The sequence below is a fragment of the Protopterus annectens genome, chromosome 11.part0 (genome assembly GCF_019279795.1).
Source record: "Protopterus annectens isolate FY-2018-M chromosome 11.part0, PAN1.0, whole genome shotgun sequence".
Lineage (NCBI taxonomy): Eukaryota > Metazoa > Chordata > Ceratodontiformes > Protopteridae > Protopterus > Protopterus annectens.
In genome coordinates, this window is record NC_056745.1 from 1,452,491,006 (window position 1) to 1,452,511,037 (window position 20,032).

General features: G+C 40.5%; 1 protein-coding gene across 1 annotated transcript in view; it reads right to left on the reverse strand.

The window, feature by feature from the left end:
- LOC122815899 (alpha-aminoadipic semialdehyde synthase, mitochondrial-like) overlaps positions 1-20,032 on the reverse strand; it is a 1,132,937-nt gene that overhangs the window by 272,740 nt on the left and 840,165 nt on the right. Inside the window, exons 16-17 of the mRNA XM_044088745.1 lie at positions 15,020-15,130; positions 14,710-14,818 (exon numbers count right to left, since the gene is read on the reverse strand). Coding sequence (XP_043944680.1) covers positions 14,710-14,818; positions 15,020-15,130 — 220 coding nt within the window. The remainder of the gene's footprint in view (positions 1-14,709; positions 14,819-15,019; positions 15,131-20,032) is intronic.

A 20,032-nucleotide genomic window follows, 5' to 3' on the forward strand; every position in this document is an offset into this window, starting at 1 on the left:
AGGGTGTGATGAGCAGAGCATCACTGTATGCAGGGTGTGATAAGCATTGCATAATGCAATGAGCACAGCATCACTGTGTGGAGGGTGTGATGAGCAGAGCATGACTGTATGCAGGGTGTGATGAGCATTGCATAATGTGATGAGCAGAGCATCACTGTATGCAGGGTTTGATGAGCAGAGCATCATTGCATGCAGGGTGTGATGAGCAGAGCATGACTGTATGCAGGGTGTGATAAGCACTGCATAATGCGATGAGCAGAGTATGACTGTATGCAGGGTGTGATGAGCAGAGCATGACTGTATGCAGGGTGTGATGAGCATTGCAAAATGCAATGAGCAGAGCAGCAATGTATGCAAACTGAGGAGTTGATTATCACTGCATCATTGTCCTAATGAGCTCAGCATTATTGTACACAGGCAGTGATGAGTGTAGCATTACCATACACTGACAGATGTTATCAGTGAATGCAGGGTATAATGAACATAACATCACTACACATAGGTTCTTATGAGCAAAACATAAATGTAAGCATGGCGTGATGAACAGAGCTTGCATGGCATGATAAACAGTGCTGGATAAGCTAGACGTGACTAGCAAACAGTAGGATTCAGAGAGCTCAATGATAACAAAAGTGGAAAGTTGTAACAGAAAAAAGTACAGAGAAGAACAGGAAAACCTGGCCTAAAATAGTGAAACTAGAATTAAATAAATATTTGGATAAGAGATGAAAAGAATAGGATGATTAATAGTACATAGTTAGATCCAATGTATGGGATAAATCAGTCCATCTACTGGATACCCCAAATGAGAATGGGGACACCACATAATACAACCAAGAACTAAATATACAGATATAGTATATTCCTAAGACATGCTAGAAGTGAACAGAACAGAGGGGAATAATGTTAACAGTCATGAATTCCTTTCAGATGATATAAGTCAGAAATGACTCAGAGGCCAATGTACTGATTTAAAAACAGGTATTTATAGAGCAAAGAATATTAGAGGATTAAGACTTAATGTTGCTTTAAACATGAGGGCAATATTAGATGCAGTTGAGCAAAGATTTTGTGAAAAAATGCAATAATACTAACAGCAAATGGACAGTTACGTTTATAACCCAGGAAAGGATTCAAGATTCAGATAAAATTAAAATTAAGGGAGGGAGGGCCAAGAAAAAAAGGATGAAATGAAATGGAAACAGGAGGGAATGTAACAGTGAGGTAGTTAAGATAGAAGAGAGAACGCAAAGGCAGCCAGTGGAGGATGTATGAAAATATATTTATTTTTTATTTTATGTGTTTGTCTTTGTTGACCAGGAAAGTGATTGGACAAAGCCCATTTTCAGTTGTGAAATGGAAAGAAAAATTCCACCAGATACATTTAAGTTATTCATGACAAAACACTTTTTAAAAGATATTTTACAAAGTTCTTAAGACATCTAGATACAAACTGGTAATTGTTCTGTAGCAACACTATACATAGATAAAATAGTTATTTCTTCTGTAGTGAAATTATAAATGACATTCATTTCCAACTATAAATCATCTAGTATGCAAACAGTTAATTTGCATTAGACGTGACAAGCCACCATTATACAGTATGTGACTTATACGACATGGGTAAAGAGGTTGATAATATAGATATTAGGAATAAATAAAATTGAGGTAGTGTGTGTGTGTGTGTGTGTGTGTGTGTGTGTGTGTGTGTGTGTGTGTGTGTGTGTAATAGTAAGTAGAACTAGAAGAGGGAGAAAGGGATTGTATTGCTAATGAGTCGAGGACAGTAGGGGGTAAGAATACCTAAGTACTTACTGAAACAGAACCTAGTTATACGAGAGTGATGGAGAGTGCCTGAGTGAGATGGATAAAGTGAGATAATCTGGGAAAACAAAGAATAACAGAAAAATTATCCCTTACAGAAGAAAGATAACACTATGGGACAAATAAGATAAAAAAGACAAAACACAAATGACAATGAGTCTGAGAGAAGAAGCCAGAAAACTAAGCTAGAAAGTGAGATACAAGATTCAATAACACAATAACAATGCCAGAATGATGTCTACTTGCCTCCTAAACATGGTGATTTAAATAAAGCACACACTACAGCTCCCACACCTGAAACATATTTGGGGTATGGCACAGGGAAGACACTCAACAAATCTATTTCCTACAGATCTCTTTCTACAGTGGTCTGCTGTTATAGCAACTGAATCAGTACAGTATTTATTTTTTAGTTACACAGAGCCTTGTGAAAGCAACATGGTCTCAGTCATTAAACTCAGAGGCACTGGGTCATGAAGCCTGTAACTGCATCCTCGGACATACAAAAGGTACCAAGTAGCCATGAGGCTGAAAAGCAGCTGTAGGACATGGGACTTGCAGCTGTATCCAAACCCAAAAGTGAAGACCCTGAATTGCTGGGGCCTATCTAACAGCATGGATTATTGCAATGTACAGTGTCCAGCTCTACCCTAGTAAAGAATCGTCTCTAAATAGGAGTCAGTGAGGACTTCTCCCAATTTGTGATCACACTTAGGGAATGAAACCAGTACAGACAACCACAGTGATGTTTCCACGTAGTCCCTGGATTGTGCTACCATATATCCAGTTAAAAGGAACACAAGGACAGATGTCCCTTAAAAGGCTTAGTCCATCAAGACCAACACCACTGTAAAAACTATGGGTGCTGAGTAAAACCCAAATTACAACAGTCTGCAGTAGAAGTGATATCCACTAAGAAAAAAGTGAGGACTCCTCAGTAGATCCCAAACAATGATGCACCAGGAGATGTCCATCATATCTGATGATATCATCCCAACACCCCGTGGCAGCAAAGTCATAACACTCTGGAAGGTTAACATTTAAAAATTAATATATTAGATGTCCTGGTTGACACTGACAAGGCCTGGAATGGTATGGCAACTGTTCCCTTTGGAAATAGGAAAAAGTGGGAGTGAAATCATAATCCTTTGCCAAGCATGGGACAGCCTGCATTGAATTTTCATTAGCAAAGTCTGGGCCTATCTAAACAGCTCAACTGACATGACTTGCTTTGCTATGGCAGCTCTTTCTAGTGTGGACAAATGAAACCCACAATGTGTCCTAACAGCAACCATATTTAGACCTCAATGGATCTCTGTTATGGTTTAGCAGGAGAACTGCTCTTCTCATGGTCAGCCCAAGATGAGTTGGAACTACTGCAGTGAGGCTACAGAGTCCTCCTCTTGAGAAATGTAGGTGGCAGTGTGTGTGTGTGTGTGTGGGGGGGTGAAACTGAATTACACTTGAGCACCTTCACTGGCTGACAAAGAAATGTCATCCTTTTATAAGACTGCTTGGCCTAGACATGGAAGAGGAGGAGTTAGAAAGAATATAATTATAAAGCTCCTCTGCATTTGTGAGGGTCTGGTTTCATCCTCAGAAAGCCATAGAGCAAGTCCTGAGAGATCTGTTCTATGGCCTTCTGAGGCCATAGAACAAGTCTTGAGAGACCTGGTCAAAGGGGACTTCCCCTTAAACTGGGCATGCAGGATATTGTTTAGGATTCCTCCATAGGGAAAGACAAAGTCAGTCACACCATCCACCACATACTCATCAATGCAGACCCTGGGCACAGCATCTACACAGTCAAAACTGTAGTAGAATGGCTGGATCAATGGGAAAAAGGGTAAAGTGTTGACCATTCCTCAGATGACCTGCATTTGATTTATAGAATGGCTGTTGGTGGACCTAGCTTTTGGAGATGGGATGGAAGTGGCTGACACTGGCACACCCATTTCAGGGTAAGGGGTGAGTAATTCATTCAATATGCAAGATCATAACACCTGTTACTTGGTCTTGCAGTGGACAGCAATGCGTCTCTCATCAGCATGCATGGAACTGTCCAGGCTTACATACATGCAACCAGAACTACAAGCCTTTTTTGTGGTTAAGCAGAAGTTGTTGTCTCTCCTGATGACTTAGAGACCCTACCATGAAAAAAAAACTGTGGAAGTAATTAGATTGATGCCTATGGCTGCTAGGAAGACTTTCCCTTTGGCTCCCTTTACGGGGAGCTCTCATCCATCACCATCCTCTTGGTCACTCGATAAACCATATATTTCCTTCTAAAGCAGTCATTTGTGAAGGATGAACCTCTGGCACTTGAAGCAGTGCTGGGTAGTGTGACCTTTCACACAAAAGAAAACTATATTGAATGTAGTATATCACACCAAATGAACACTATGGGATCATGATCTTCATTATTAGAATGGCAGAAAAGACGTTGGGTTGCTTTGAGATTAGGTGAGCTTAAGTGACATTACACAATAAGTAGTCAAAATTTATCTCAACACTTGGTATGCAGACCTCAAACATTAGTTATACAAAATGACTGATGAGAGATAAACACCAGCTGCGGACACTGTCAGGGAGGCTCCATGATGATACATCTGTTGAGTTACAAGGAAGGAGGATGCACTATTAAAAAAAAAGATATTCTTCCTTAATTTATTACTACAGGGACTTTATTTTTTCCTTAAAGTCTGATCACAAAAGTAGGTAGGAATATAGTACTCTGCCATTATGTCATTACAAGGTGCCTGGTGGGTCTGCAGGACAGCTTTCAGAGCTTCGGTTATAAAAGGAAAAAAATGGTACCTGATGAGCTACTGGCAATCCATCGCAGCAAATCTGGAAGTATTACCATAGTTTCATAGTTTCATAGTATAGTACTAGGCTATCTGCACTGGGGCATTTGTAAGCCTAGCCATAGTGATGTGGCTTTTGCCACCCCATGAAATGGTACAAAAAATGTACAGAATAAATTTAGAATACTGTGCCTCTGTCTAGTAGTGACACAATGAAGGTCCCCTTATATAATAGAATTAGTTTACTGTGCCCCTGTCTAGCAGTGACACAGATGTGACCCCTGGGGTAAACTTACGATCTCCCATCCATTCATCAAGATTTCTCTTGAAGAGAGTCAGTGAGGGGCTCTGCCTAATACGAACTGGGATCTTGTTCCAAAGCATGGGAAGCCTCTGGGTTATGAATCTATCCCTCCAGCATGTCCTATTCATACTTGTACCGAGGTTTAAGTCTTTAGCTCTCGTGGTCCTGATGGATTTGGATTTTTTGAGGTGGAGCATGTCCATCAGATCCTGATTGGACATGGCCTTGTACGTCAGGCAGAGATCACCTCTGAGCAGGCGGTATGCTACTGAATAGAGCTGAAGTTTCTTTAGTCTGGCAGAATAAGACATATGTTGGAGACCTTTGATCCTCTTGGTGAGGTACTTTTGTGGTCTCTCCAGCTGTTGCAAATGCCGGGTGAGGTACATACCAAATGGGGCATTGTACTCAATCATGTGTCTGATGAGGGAGGAATATAGGGGTACAATGACATCCTTGGATCTGGATGTGAATCCCTTCATGATGAGGTGTGCAAGGTAGAATGTTTTTCTAACCAATTTGCAACGTGGGTGTCAAATGAGAGGTCGCTGTCAACTTGGGTCCCTAGGTCTCTGATTACTTTTTCCGTACTCAGTGGGTTGCTGTCTATGTGATAATTTGTGGGTACTTTGTTTTTCCCAAAGGGGATGACTATACATTTTTTGGCATTTAGTTTAAGGCCGTGACTCCGGCATCAGTTGTCCGTTTCTGTGAGGCCTTTTTGTAGGATGTATGTGTCTGCTGGTGTATCGACTATGGCGCCTAGTTTGCAGTCATCTGCGAACTTTGTCAGCCACAGCCCTCCCATGTTTGCTTTAACATCTGAGAAATAAATGGCAAACAAGAGGGGTCTCAGGACAGATCCCTGTGGGACACCACTTGTGACTGTCTTTGAGTCTGACATTGCTCCAGCGATTTTAACTTTATGGGTTCTGTCCTTTAGCCAGTTTGCAACCCATCTAGTGACATAAGGGTTTACTTTTAAGCTGTTGAGCTTATCTATGATGCCTGAGTGGGGTATTGTGTCGAAGGCCTTAGCCAAGTCCAGGTATGCTGTATGGACCGCTTTGCCCTCATCAATGGCTCTAGTGACTGTTTTGAAAAAGTCAACCAGGTTTAAAAGGCAGGATCTGCCCTTTACAAAGCCGAACTGGGTGGGGTCAAGTGTCTGTAGGTCCCCTATGTCTCTGTTTATGAGTTCCATAATGATTCTTTCCATAGCTTTGCAGACCAGGCTGGTTAAGCTTATGGGGCGGTAGTTTCCAGGGTCTGTAGAGGCACCCCCCTTGTGGAGTGCGAAATGGAATGTACTGGAGTGAGACTCGAACCAGGAATGACCACTCGTAAGGTAAATGCTCTGCCCACTACACTATTGCAGTACCAGGCGTGAAAATATCGAGAACCAACAATATAGTACTAGTGTTAGCCATAAAACAAAGCACTAAGTGACCGAAAGCATATGCATGATAAACAGTCGAAAGCATATACATGATAAATAGTCGAAAGCACATGCATGATAAATAGTCGAAAGCACATACATGATAAATGGCCGAAAGCATATATACGATAAATGGCCGAAAGCATATATATGATACATGGCCGAAAGCATATACCCTATCTTTGAGAGGTGGATGCGCTCTGACAGCTGAAGTGAAAACAGAACTCAAGAAGCACGATTACAAATGTTTACATTAACAATTCATGCCTCAGTCTGTTCAGTCGCTTTCCTTCTAGTTCGTCTAGTGAGGGTTTCTCTGACAGTACATTAAGCAGAACAGATCAAACTTCCCTTTCTCTAGCCAGAGGTCCCAGCTTGTTTTGTTAGAAATCAAAATATTTTCAGGCATATTAAGATATTCAGTCCTTTTTGTATGCTATAGGTCTGCAGTTCTTGGTCCTTCTCCCAGTAGGCCATGCCTAGAATAACTCTAAAGGGAGCCACCATGTGGGCTGTCCTTAGTAGATTTTTGAGGCACTTTAGTTGACTACTCTGAAATCATTGGTTCTACTGCAAGGCTCTCTAGAATCTCAGACTCCCCAGTCCATCACAAGGATGAGCCCAACAATCCTGAGAAGAAACTTCTTCTTGATTCTAACTACGCTCTTATTATTCCTGTCGTTACCCACAATGACCACGAGCAGGAATGAGATTGTAGATTAACAGGTTAAATGAGTGCTTCTGCAAATTCACCAACACAGATCAGTTTACTGGCGTTAAGACGCTGGGCATAGATGTAATCCATTTGTCAGTCCCAACCACTAAAGAACAAAATGCTGTGGTACTTAAACTCCAGTGTTAAGGATAACTTCCACCCTTGTGGTACTTAAAACTCCTCAGTCAAGGATAGATGCACCGATGAACACCAAAGCAGGGGAATCCACTTTTCTCTGGGAAAGTAATGTGGAGTCAGACCTGGAAATGTGAATTCCCATTTTAACTACTTCAAACTCAGCAGTAATTATGCAGATGTATATCAGAGGTCATGACCAGATAAAACTAGAAGGACATTTATGAACAGGGATGCCAGTTCTATGCCTACAATCAGACACCATCTCAACCTTCACTCCATCACATCCTGTTTGTGAAAATTGTAAATGGGAGTGCTAACAGAATGTACCCATACTTGAGCCTGACATAACTGGAACAAATCTATCATGTTGGTAAGGGTGTATGCACGGTTCTCACTATATTCATATAGGGACCAAACAGCCTGTAACTGCTGGCCAGATACCTTAAAGTCCCACAGAACATCACGCAACACAAAAAAGTGCATGCATTTAGAGTCTTTCATCTAGTCTGTGAAACAACTTAGATTTCATTGGAAAGTTAGTTTGATCCCTTCATACAAGTGAATAAGGTTAAAGTACTGTCAAACAAGTCTACAGCTTGTATCGTCTCCACATTGTTCCTCCCGAATCTGAGGTTGAGCAATGAGATAAACATTTCTTTCTAATCTACTGCCAATCATTAGCGGACCGGAGTTCCGCTGTGGCGACCCCTAACCAGAAAAAGCCAAAAGACACAAACACAAACAATTTACATTTGTTTAGCAGGAAATTTCAACTGGACACAGATCCTTTTTCAGTGGAGGCCCGGGGAGAAAAGCTCCACAGAATAATACATGAGCAGCAAGGTACATGAAGAACAATTGAATATACATAAAACAGCAAATACATACTGCAGCAAACATACTGCAGCCAACTTTAGCTATACATACAATATGAAACATAGTAATGGACAGATGTACCAATATCTAGCTACAGGCTAGGAATAAAGGTAGGATGTATATACAGATAATACTAAGCTCAAACAGATACTGTTCTAAACTCATATACCTAAATCTTGTATACAAATATTACACTAAACTCAAGCAGATATAAAGCAGAAGCTCCACACGAAGGTGGAACAAGCTAGAAGGGCTAATGGGATGGAAGGGGAGGATAGAGGGGTAAGAGAGGAGACTGAGTGAGTAGTATACGTGGTAGTGAGAGGAAGCTCGGTGTACGTCAGTTGGACATGTATTTGGAGTTGAGATGAAGTGAACCATTGCACTATATAAATATATATATATATATATATATATATATATATATATATATATATATATATATATATATATATATATATATATATGTGTGTGTGTGTGTGTGTGTGGGTCTAGGACATTTCACTGAATGCACATTTCACTGAAACTCAAATGACTGAACACAAATCACTGAAAGCACAATTCACTGAAAACTCAATTCACTAAAACACATTTCACTGAACGTTATATATGGCCTTTTCCCCACTGTAGTGCAACTCTGGAGTTTAGTATATATAGTAAGGGGGTGTATCCCCCTACATATTTTAAGTATATATTATGTTCGGAAAAGAGTAATATATTGGGATTGCAAGTATCCATGTATATAGTTCAAAATATTTAAAATATGTGGGGGGCTACACCCCCCCTTACTATATACACTAACTCCAGGGTTGCACTACAGTGGGGAAAAGGTCATATATAACTTTCAGTGAAATGTGTTTCAGTGAATTGAGTTTTTAGTGAATTGAGTTTCAGTGAAAAGTGCACACTAATTTGACTTTCAGTGAAATGGGAATTCAGTAAAATGTCGTAGAGCTATACATATATATATAAATATATATAGGTTCATAGGTTGATAACTAGGCTATCTGCCCTAGGGCATCTACAAGCCTAGCCAGAGTATGTTTGGCTTTCGCCACCCTTTTAGATTAGTTGACTGTGCCTCTGTATAGTAGGTCACAGAAGGTAGCCCTTTTAAGGTTTGTTTACTGTACCTCTGTCAAGCAGCGACACAGAAGAGATCCCAGGTGTAAACTTACGATCTCCCATCCACTCGTCAAGATTCCTCTTGAAGAGGGTCAGTGAGGGGCTCTGCCTGACATGGACTGGGATTTTGTTCCAGAGTGAGGGGAGCCTCTGGGATATGACTCTGTCCCTCCAGCATGTCCTATTTATTTCTGTGCTGAGGTTCAGGTCCCTGGAGCGTGTATCTCTAAGGGATTTAGATTTCCTGAGGTGAACCATGTCCATTAATTCTGGGTTGGACATGGCTTTATACGTCAGACACAGATCGCCTCTGAGTAGACGGTACGCAAATGAGTAGAGCTGGAGTTTCTTTAGCCGAACTGCATAGGGCATCTGTTTGAGCCCCTTGATCCTTTTGGTGAGATACTTTTGGGATCTTTCCAGTTGCTGAAGGTGTCGGGTAAGGTACATCCCAAACAGGGCATTGTACTCAATTATGGGCCTGATAAATGATGAGTAGAGGGGCACAATGACCTCTCTTGATCTAGATGTGAACCCTTTCATGATAAGGTGGGCTATATAGAAGGTCTTTCTAACCACTTTGGCAACGTGATTGTCAAAGGAGAGATTGCTATCTACTTGGGTCCCCACGTCCCTAATTACTTCTTCCATACTTAATGGATTACCACCTATGTGGTAATTTGTGGGCACTTTGTTTTTTCCAAAGGGGATGACTATGCACTTTTTGGCATTTAGCTTTAGGCCATGGCTCTGGCACCAGTTATCCATCTCTGTGAGACCCTTTTGCAGGATGCTTGTGTCAGTCGGAGAGTCGATTATAGCACCCAGTTTGCAGTCATCTGCGAACTTGGTCAGCCACAGTCCACCAGTGATAGCCTGTACCTCAGAGAAATATATACCGAACAAGAGAGGTCCCAGGACTGAGCCTTGTGGGACACCACTTGTAACTGGTTTAGAGTCTGACATGGCACCTGCTATTCTGACCATGTAGGTTCTATCCCTGAGCCAGTTTGCAACCCATCTTGTGAGATAGGGGTTGATATTTAAGCTGGTGAGCTTATTTATGATGCCCGAGTGAGGTATTGTGTCAAAGGCCTTTGCGAGGTCCAGGTAGGCTGTGTGGACTACCTTCCCTTCATCTATGGCTTTGGTAACGGTTTCAAAGAAGTCGACCAGGTTCAAGAGGCAAGATCTGCCCTTAATGAAGCTGAATTGGTTAGGATCCAGTGTCTGGAGGTTCCCAATGTCTTTGTTTATGATTTCCATGATGATACATTCTATAGCTTTGCAGACCAGGCTAGTCAGGCTTATAGGGCGATAGTTTCCAGGATCTGTTGTGGCACCACCTTTGTGGAGTGGGACCGCTGTTGCTGTATGCCATTCCTTGGGAACATATCCTGTAGTAAGGCTGAGATTGAACAGTGACTTTATATGAGGGTTTAGTTCTTCTTGGAGCTCGTGTAAGACGCAGCCCGGGACACTGTCTGGTCCCATTGATGCTGTGTTTTTAGCTTTGGAGAGGGCAGCTCTCACCTGTGCATCTGTGATCTCAGGAAGGCTACACTCTGTTGGGATAGACATTTGCTCTTTTGGGGGGGAAGGGGGAGAAGTTTGCACTGAACCTTTCTGCCAGGATGTTGGCAATGTCTGTGGGTTCAGTGAATTTTTTGTCATTTTGCACTAACTCAGAGCATATCTGGGAGTTGCCTCCCAGGTTTCTGACATAACTAAAGAAGGCCTTGTGATTATCTTTAGTGTCTTGTGCAATTTTTCTTTCAAAGCTGGCCTTAGAAGATTTTATGAGGGATCGTAGTTTCTTGTTAATACTGATCAGTGACGCCTTCCCTTTTTGGGATTTTGCTCTGTCATATAGTAGCTTTCTCCTTCTGTTGTATAGCTTATTTATGGCCGGGGTCCACCAGACAGGTCTCCTGCCTTTGGAGGAGTGAGTCTTGGTTTTATTTGGGATAGCATGCTCCATGCATTCCTGTAGGTGTCCACAGAATGCTTTTGTAAAGGATTCTGCATTTTGGGCCGTATTGTCCACTGGCCCGGGGGCTTTGAAGGATTCCACCTCAGTTTTGAGAAGTGTGAAGTTTGCTTTTGAGAAGTTCTTCACCATGGTTTCCTTGGCTAGGGGTGGGGACGGAATATGGATGTCCAGTGAGATTTGTTTATGGTCTGATCTTACCAATGAGGGGTATACCTCTGGTGTAGAACATAGAGACCCCATGTTGGTGATGACCAGATCCAGTATGTTTTCCCCTTTTGTGGGAGTGGTGACCAGTTGTTCCATAGCATTTGAGTTTATAAATTCTAGGAACTGTTGGGCGAGGGTGTTTGTGCTTGAGTAGTTTTCCCAATCGATATTTGGGTAGTTGAAGTCACCCAATATAATAGTGTTTGGAGGGACCTTCATATTCTCCAGTGTTCTCAGGAAAGCCGAGTGAGGTTCCTGTGTTTGGGAGGGTGGTCTGTAGCAGGCTACAAACTGAAAGGCAGTTTTGCCCACTGTTAGTTGCACATGGATGGTCTCAGAAGCTTCGTGCAGTGCCACTAGCCTGGAGGTGTGGGTATCTTTGATAAATATGGATACTCCCCCTCCTTTTGTGGTTCAGTCCGAGTTTTGGGGCCGGAAAGCATGGCATGAAGTATAGCCTGGTAGTGCTGGGGTGCTCTCAGGAGCCATGAACCAGGTTTCTGTTACTGCACAGATATCAATATTCTCCATACTGAGGAGAGTCTCGAGTGCGAGCATCTTGAGGTTTGGACCTCTGGCGTTGAGCAGCATTATCCTTAGTTTTTTTTCTTTGTGTGGTCTATGGGGGTGGGTTTGTCTTTTGCGCCTTGCCTAAAAAAGGCACTATGAGGGAGGCAAGAGCCTTAGCCAGATTTCGAAAACCCAGGGATGACAGGTGCAAGCCGTCCCTAGAGAAACAACGTGGCTTGTCGAGCATGTCATCCCAGGCTGACAGACACTGGATCCCCTTTGAATGACACCAATAAGCCAATTGTTAAAATTGATCATTTTGTCTTTATACTGTGGCATCATTCTTGGTGAGGTTAAGATGCTACTCAAGGTCAGGGTCATACCTGCCTGGGCTACATGATCAAAGAGCTCCTGTATGTCTTTTTTCATGTAGTCCAGGGAAGTACATCTCAGGTCATTCACACCAGCATGGACAATGACGGAGTCATACTTGTACTTGCTTTGGAGTGACCCGAGTGCTTGTGTTATGTGGCAGATCCTGGCACCCGACAGGCAGCTTACAGTGACATTCTCCTTGTTCAGCCTGGTGAGTGGGACGTCAGTGTGTCTGACAATAGAGCCACCTATTACAAGTGTATTAGGTGTGTTGTTTAGCCTTAAGGGCTGTGACTGCGTGGCACACTGTGAGCTATGTGCTACGTGGATATTGTTTTGTGGTAGGTGTTGCTTGGATGTCTGCTTTGGAGGTCTCTGCTGCTTAGGCAGATTTTTATTTAGAGCCTCCGAGTATGTTTTTGTGTGTTTATGTGTTTGGTTTGCTGATGCGATAGGTCTATGTGAGACTGGATTTGTGGTGTGTGTGGTTACCTTCTCCTCCTGACAGGCTGTGCCACTACTGGGTTGAGAGAGCTTAGCCTTCAGTTTGGCTATACAGTTGCATCTCTCACATATATTTGAGCTTGTTGGGAGGAGGAGAGGGTGGTCTGTATACATAAGGCAGTTGTAACATTGCCTCAAGATTCCCAGATTCACCAGCTGGACTGGAGAGTAAACTCGAAACTGACCTTTGGACATGCCTGAATAATATAGGGAACTACTTATTGACTGATCAGAAAGAACCAATAGGGAGCAAGTGCTTTGAAGGAGTATAAGAGGATGTAGTGCTTTAGTTTGTGTTTACCTATGAGATTACTTTTACAAGCAAGTACGGGGCTTTAGCATGAGAACAGAGTGCTTAATTTGAGATTTAGAGCAGTTCTAAGGGAAAAAGTGAAGAGTACACTTTGTGGAGCCGGGAATAGTTTAAGCTTGTTTAAGCTGCGCTGCCCGACACTGCTCTGTGCACAAGACCGCGCTAAAAGAGGGCTGCAGGGTTTTAAGAGATAGAGATCAAGGAGTTTAGAATTGACCCAAAATGGCCAATAAAGCTACAGCGTCTAGGCAGTAACCACTCCTACAGGGACAGGCAGGCTGTTCAGTATTAACCACTGCCACTGGTGAACACACAGACTACCCTTTAGTCCAAGCAAGCACTGGCCTCCAAGAAACTTACAAACAGTTCAGAACAGCAAATCTGTAACTGAACTTTCTTAAATTTCAGAAAGTGGGAAAAAGCAAGATTTTTTGTTTTTTTTTTTTTTTGTTTTAGTTTAAAGGTAGCAGAGATACACAAGTAGCAAAATAATCACAACAGTGCAATAAATGACCCCACACTTGAGTGCTAGGCCAAAGTCAGGTAAAATGCAGTTTTAAGAGAAAAAAATGATTTTAAATTAAGTGCAACACAGGAAATGCAGTAAACAGGCTCTAGATGTGTTCTAAATACTGTTTCTAATACAGATATAAACTTTAGCAAGCTGGAGAATGCCGAAAAGTAGGTGGCAAAGCAGTAATTCTTAACAAAAAAGCAGAAGAAAATACTTAAAATCTCAAAAGTGGCTCCTTTCTCCTCTCAGCATTTTCTCCCCTTGGTAGGTGCTTCAGCAATAACTAACAAGCCTGGAAAGACGCGAAAACCACGAGGCAGCAGGGTTTTAAGAGATGGAAATCAAGGAGTTTAGAACTGACCCAAAATGGCCAATAAAACTACAGCTTCTAGGCAGTAACCACTCCTACAGGGACAGGCAGGCTGTTCAGTGTTAACCACTGCCACTGGTGAACACAGAGACTTCACTTTAGTCGAATCAAGCACTGGCCTCCAAGAAACTTACAAACAGTTTATAGAGTGTGCATACATATATATATATATATATGTATACACACACACACACACACACACACACACACGTACACATCCTTTGTAATCTTACCCATAATGGGCTGCACATCCAAGTTCATTATTAGCATAGCTTGAGTGATGTTCAAGCTCCTCCTAAGAGACCAGTTTACCAAAAATCACTTTAGGCATTTGATTTTTCTTTCTCCAAAACTCTTCCAACCTTTCCCTGCCCAAGTATGTAAGATGTATATTAATCAAGCCACAAATGGACACTATATTCTCCAGTTTCATGCAGTCTTAATATTTTTCTCATCTTGCAGTTTCTGTTCCTAATATTTTTATATATTCAATCATTTATATATTTTTCAATTTATAGAGATCCTAGCAGTGCCACTATATATTTGCAGCAGTTTGCATATTTCTCACAGACAGATCAGAAGTAGCACAGGTTTCAAGGTGTTATGACATATGTCAGATACACTCCTATGCGTGCATATAATCGGTATAAATCTTAATTATACATCAAATTAATTTTCACTTCGTCCATCACTTACTGTGCTTCCTTGTTCTTTTGCCTTATCAAAGCATTCCATTGCCAATATGTGGTCAATGCCAGGATCCAAGCCGACCTCATTCACCACTGTTATACCAGCATCTTCAGCACTAAGGTAAGACGTGAAAAAAAAGAGAGATTATCTAAGCTATAATAATGGTGAGTGACATCACACTTCTTTAGATAATTGACAGATGCTCTTAACTTTTCCAAAGTTAATTCATTCTTATGAGTTACCAGTTATTTATAACACTGTCAGACATGCATACCTTTTATGAAGTTCTTGCATAGGTGGTGTCAGACATGCATACCTTTTATGAAGTTCTTGCATAGGCGGTGTCAGATAGCTTGGTGTCACAAGATGCACTTTATTAGCAATGCACTGCTTTGCTATCACAGGATGATATGAATATGGCAGCAAACTACAAGAGAAGATAATGCATATAATAATCTAAGTATATCATTTTATGACCTTCACTTGCTGTGAAATCATTGACTGAGACCTCTATGTATTGTCAAGAACAAAGAGAAAAAAATAACATTGTAAAAAATAAGACAGGTTTAAGACTATGAACTATTAACAAGCTGTTTCCTGTAGTCCAGGGTTTGACTCCCACAGCCTCCATTTGTCTGTTGTGCAACTCTGGCCGAGACACTTAACCAAGCAGCACTCTGGAGTAATCTGGGTAGGATCATTAGTCTCCTGGACTAGGCACCTAGTAACTATCTGTGAAGACATGGTAGATGACCCATAACAAACAGTAGACATCTTCATGCAATTCTTTGAGTTTATTTATTCATTATTTATTTAATTGACATTTGTTGACCAGGAAAGTCTGACTGGGTCAGGAATCCATTTTCAGTAGAGGCCCAGGGAGAAAAGCTCCACAAAGTATAAAAAACATTTAGCAAAGAATGAAGCACAGTGATCATTACATTTCTGTAGATTACAAACTACAGGTAGCTTTGTTGATGTACTAGCAGTTGATAATAACTTACAACAGTAATTATTGCAATCAAGAAATCCAGTTGGTTTATCTAGTTACAATAATTTTAGGTAGACTGACAGAACACATTATAATGAAAGTTTGTATAGTTTAAAGGGGGTGTCTAGAAGGCTTTTTAGGTAGACTGCAGGTAGATATTTGGAAGAAGAGATTAAGAGAAAGTAAAGGTTTAGCTAAAGTACATTAGTAAGACTAGCAGCTAGTTTGTAGAGAGAAATGGGGGAGCCATGGGGGAGCTAGGTCAATTAACTGGGACATGCACTCATGTTCTGATTTCTGAGAATGAGGATAACTACCCCCACTGGCTGCTATATAAATAATATTTCTGACTTCTGTACAAAATGGAAAATGTACAGTAATGACACATCTAAAGTATCCAGTGTTTTCAACAATTCTAGCCAAACTGTCTGCACTACTGCAGTATCCCAAATCACAAGTTGTTGAACTGATACACTGACATCATATGCAGAAATTAACCCAATCCTACTACTCATTTTTGGAAAAGCAAGTATGTTCACCATGTGCCTTCCCCCTAAAATTAAAGGGCAGGATTTATCTGCCCTTCCTGAGAACAGTCTGGGCAATATTCCTCCTCTTCCAACTAAGCTGTTAAATAGTTTGCCAGAAATTATTTGAGACCCTGCAAAAGTCATTCTCCTTAGCTATAACAAACCTATCCCACTCAAAGATCTTCATTCTAGTGACTGCTACAGCTGCAGCTTTTCTGGAACATCTTGCCTACAAATCAAATATGGAAACCACTCCCCACCCCCACGCACACACAAGCTATTGCATGGAAGACTTATTTCTTAAACTAGACTGCTTGTCTCCTCATTGTTGTCCATCACAAGGACTTGGGGTTATTGCCATGACAAACACTAACTACCTTCTAGCCACAGCTGCTTGCCACCACCTCATTTAGTGAGGATTTCAACAGGATTTATTCAAACATCATATCCCCAAGATCACCAAGTATAGAAGAGACAAAAGCTGTTGCAAGCATTCCCCAGACATATTCACTATATCTTTGGGCCTCCCAGAGCTTTTGGGTGACAATTCTCTTTGCTACAGTTTAATACCACTCAATGATGAGTTGATTGCCAGGTCAGTTCATCTCTTGGCCTGAGTGTCCAGAACATATGGCCTCAAGTCTAATGAGACAGCTACAGAGTCAGCAGTTTGTGCCCTAGATGCTCTGGAGCCAAGCACATTTATAAGTAGCATTGCGCTTGATCATGGTGTTTACTATGGACAATTCCTGACTAACACAGATATTCAATAACAATTTGCCATTTGGTTTTGATCATAAAGCATGCATAAGTTGAAAACAGATCTACCGTCACCTGTAACATGATGTTCTATAACATAATAAAAGCAATCAATGAAAAATTGTGCTGTGATGTAATTTATATAGATTTAACTTCAGCATTTGATAGAGCTATACACAAAACACTGATCAATAAATTAGAACTAGGCATTGAATTACTCTTGATAAGATGGATAGCTGCAAAATAGGACATAGCAAGTATTGTACAGCAATTGGACAGGGGAAATTTGCAATTACAGTCAGTGTCCATCAGGGCTCTGTCCTAGGCCCATACTTGTTTAGATTGCATCTCTCAATCTATCTTTTTCATCTGAGGTGCTCTACAGGGCTTCCTACTGAAATGTCGGCACTCAAAATGTCTACTGCCGAAAAGCCAAAAAAATAAACAAATAAAGAGACTAAACACATAGGAGAAAAGCGAATCTCAAAAATTGCTCTTCTCTTTAGAACTTTTTTGCAGGGTGTTGTACCTACCCTGAACTTATATATATACCAATACCGAGATCTCCATACCGCTGAGAAAAGGAATATGCCATGAAATTGCACCTTGTACTTATATATGCAAGGCCAATCTTTTGGCCATTCAATCTCTGTGTTTCAGTACTGACTCTAGAGAGTCACAACATTTCAAATAGCTACGATTTTACAGTCTGTATGTAGACGACTTGAGAGTAGGTAAACTGATTACATGCATTACAGATAGCACATGTCTGCATTTGACCAAGGTGACAATTTGGGCACAGGAGAACAATATGCTGATATAGCATATGAGATTTAGGAGACATAAACTGAAAGGTGAGTACTTAAATGAATCTACTGTTTCAATCAGTGTGCGCTGTACTAAGTCCTGGTATACGGGAAGATTCAGCTTTGAATTTTTCTAATCATATCAACCGATTGGTTAATGAGAGTTACAGAAATACATGTTGCACAGAAAGATTTTTAAAGTCCAGGAAATTAGAAATGACAAAGTCACTATTTGTTACTTACGTTAGATGCAAACAACTATGAAATAACAATATAGAAATCTTATAAGAAAATAAGCATATGGGTAAACTTGAAAGAGTACAGCGGAAACGGCATCTATGGATGTGAAAAAATAAGATATTATGAAAGACTACAATATCTGAACTTGTACAGTGTCATATAGATATTTAAGAGGACACCTTATTTAAGCATAAAGGGCATTTAGAGACAGCTACTTTGGGGAATGTTTGAGGTTATCAACCTATGTCGAAGATTCTATAGGAATAAGAAGTGTACTAATTGGTTCCCTGAAAGAGCAGCTGATGCATGAACAGACTACCAAATTAAAATAAAGCAGGCACTGGTTCAGATATTTTTAAGAACAGCCTGGACAATTATTTTGGGAACAACTGTTTTGGTATATTGGTAGGCTAGAATGGCATTATTGTTTATGCATGAAATATATGAATGTATGTATGTATGTATGCATGTGTATATAGGTATGTATTCCTCCCAGTAGATGCTTTCCAGGTATGTCCATTACTTAAAACACCGACTAAACTAAATGAAAAACAAAAACAAAAAACAGAAGGCTGCCCAAACGTAACTACTTTATTAACTATAGTAGTCAGTGCTTTAGTCCGGTATTACCAGCCTTTATCTGACATGTTTAAAAGGTCATATGACTCAATAAATAAAGTGTCGCCATCCGATCCATTCCAATTTAAAAAATACACAATTAAAATATGATGTTGCCATTCTATGCAAACCAGCTCCGCCTACGTCTTCCTATTCAGCTCATTACCACAGCAAATACTAACATTTATTATATTACATTTTAAAATAAAAATGAATAAATGTAAAACAAACTAAAATGGATTCAAAATAAAATAAACCCTGCTCACCTTGTCAACAACAATTAAAACACATTTGTCTATTATAAGCCTTCATATTTAAAACACTAGAAACTGAAATTATCTCATTAAGGCCAGGAAAAACAATCACATTAAGGTAAATTTGCCACCAAAGTTCTTGTTGCTCTAACACAATATACGAAGGACTTCCACTAGAATTCTCTTTTACATGTTCTAAAACAACAAACCTAAATTCATGATTCATAAATTCATTTATATGTTTAAAAAGAGCATTGGTGGACTTAGATCTTTGGATCTCAAAAACATGTTCATAAATATGTTGCTTTAATTTATGCTCTGTTTTCCCACTATAAAAGGCCGGACACGAGGTGCACTTCGCAGCATGAACCACACCCTTGACAGAGCAACTATACCAGCCTGAAATTACAACCAGTTTCCCGCCTAGAATAATGTTATTGCATTCAGAAATATAGCTATACTGATTACATATGCCACATTTTGCCATATTCCCTGGATGTTTATCTTTCAAAATGTTAAATTATTGCACCAGTCTTTGAAATTTCTGTCCCTCCTATAAATTACTTTAGGACATGGCCCTAATTTTGCATGGACTTCTTTGTCATCTACTATCAATTCCCATTGCTTTTTTATTATGTTCAATATACCTTTACTATCCACAGAAAAAGTGGTAATAAACTCAATATATTCCAATCTACTGCAATTAAAGGAAGAATTCTTGTCATTAATAACCTGTAGGGTGTTGCATCTCCTAGCAGCTACAGCTGATGGCAAAGTCATCATATTGAATATCCCTAGGCCCACAAATACTAGACCTACATTAAACTAACTGCTTGTGGAAATAGCAATAAACCCTTCACATCCAGGTTCAGGCCCATTACATTGTGATGGAATTAATATTGATGCATATTGGCCTCTCAACCTTTTATTTATAACTTCTAATTGAATTCTAATTTAAGATAGTGCCACACCTCTCATAGGTTCATAGGTAGGTACTAGGCTATTTGGCCCTAGGGCCTATACAAGCCTAGCCAAAAAGGTACCCTCGCTTTCACCACCCAAGAAAATTATTTTTCTGTGCCCCTGTCAAGCAGAACCACAGAAGTGATCCCCTGGGTGAATTTCCTATTA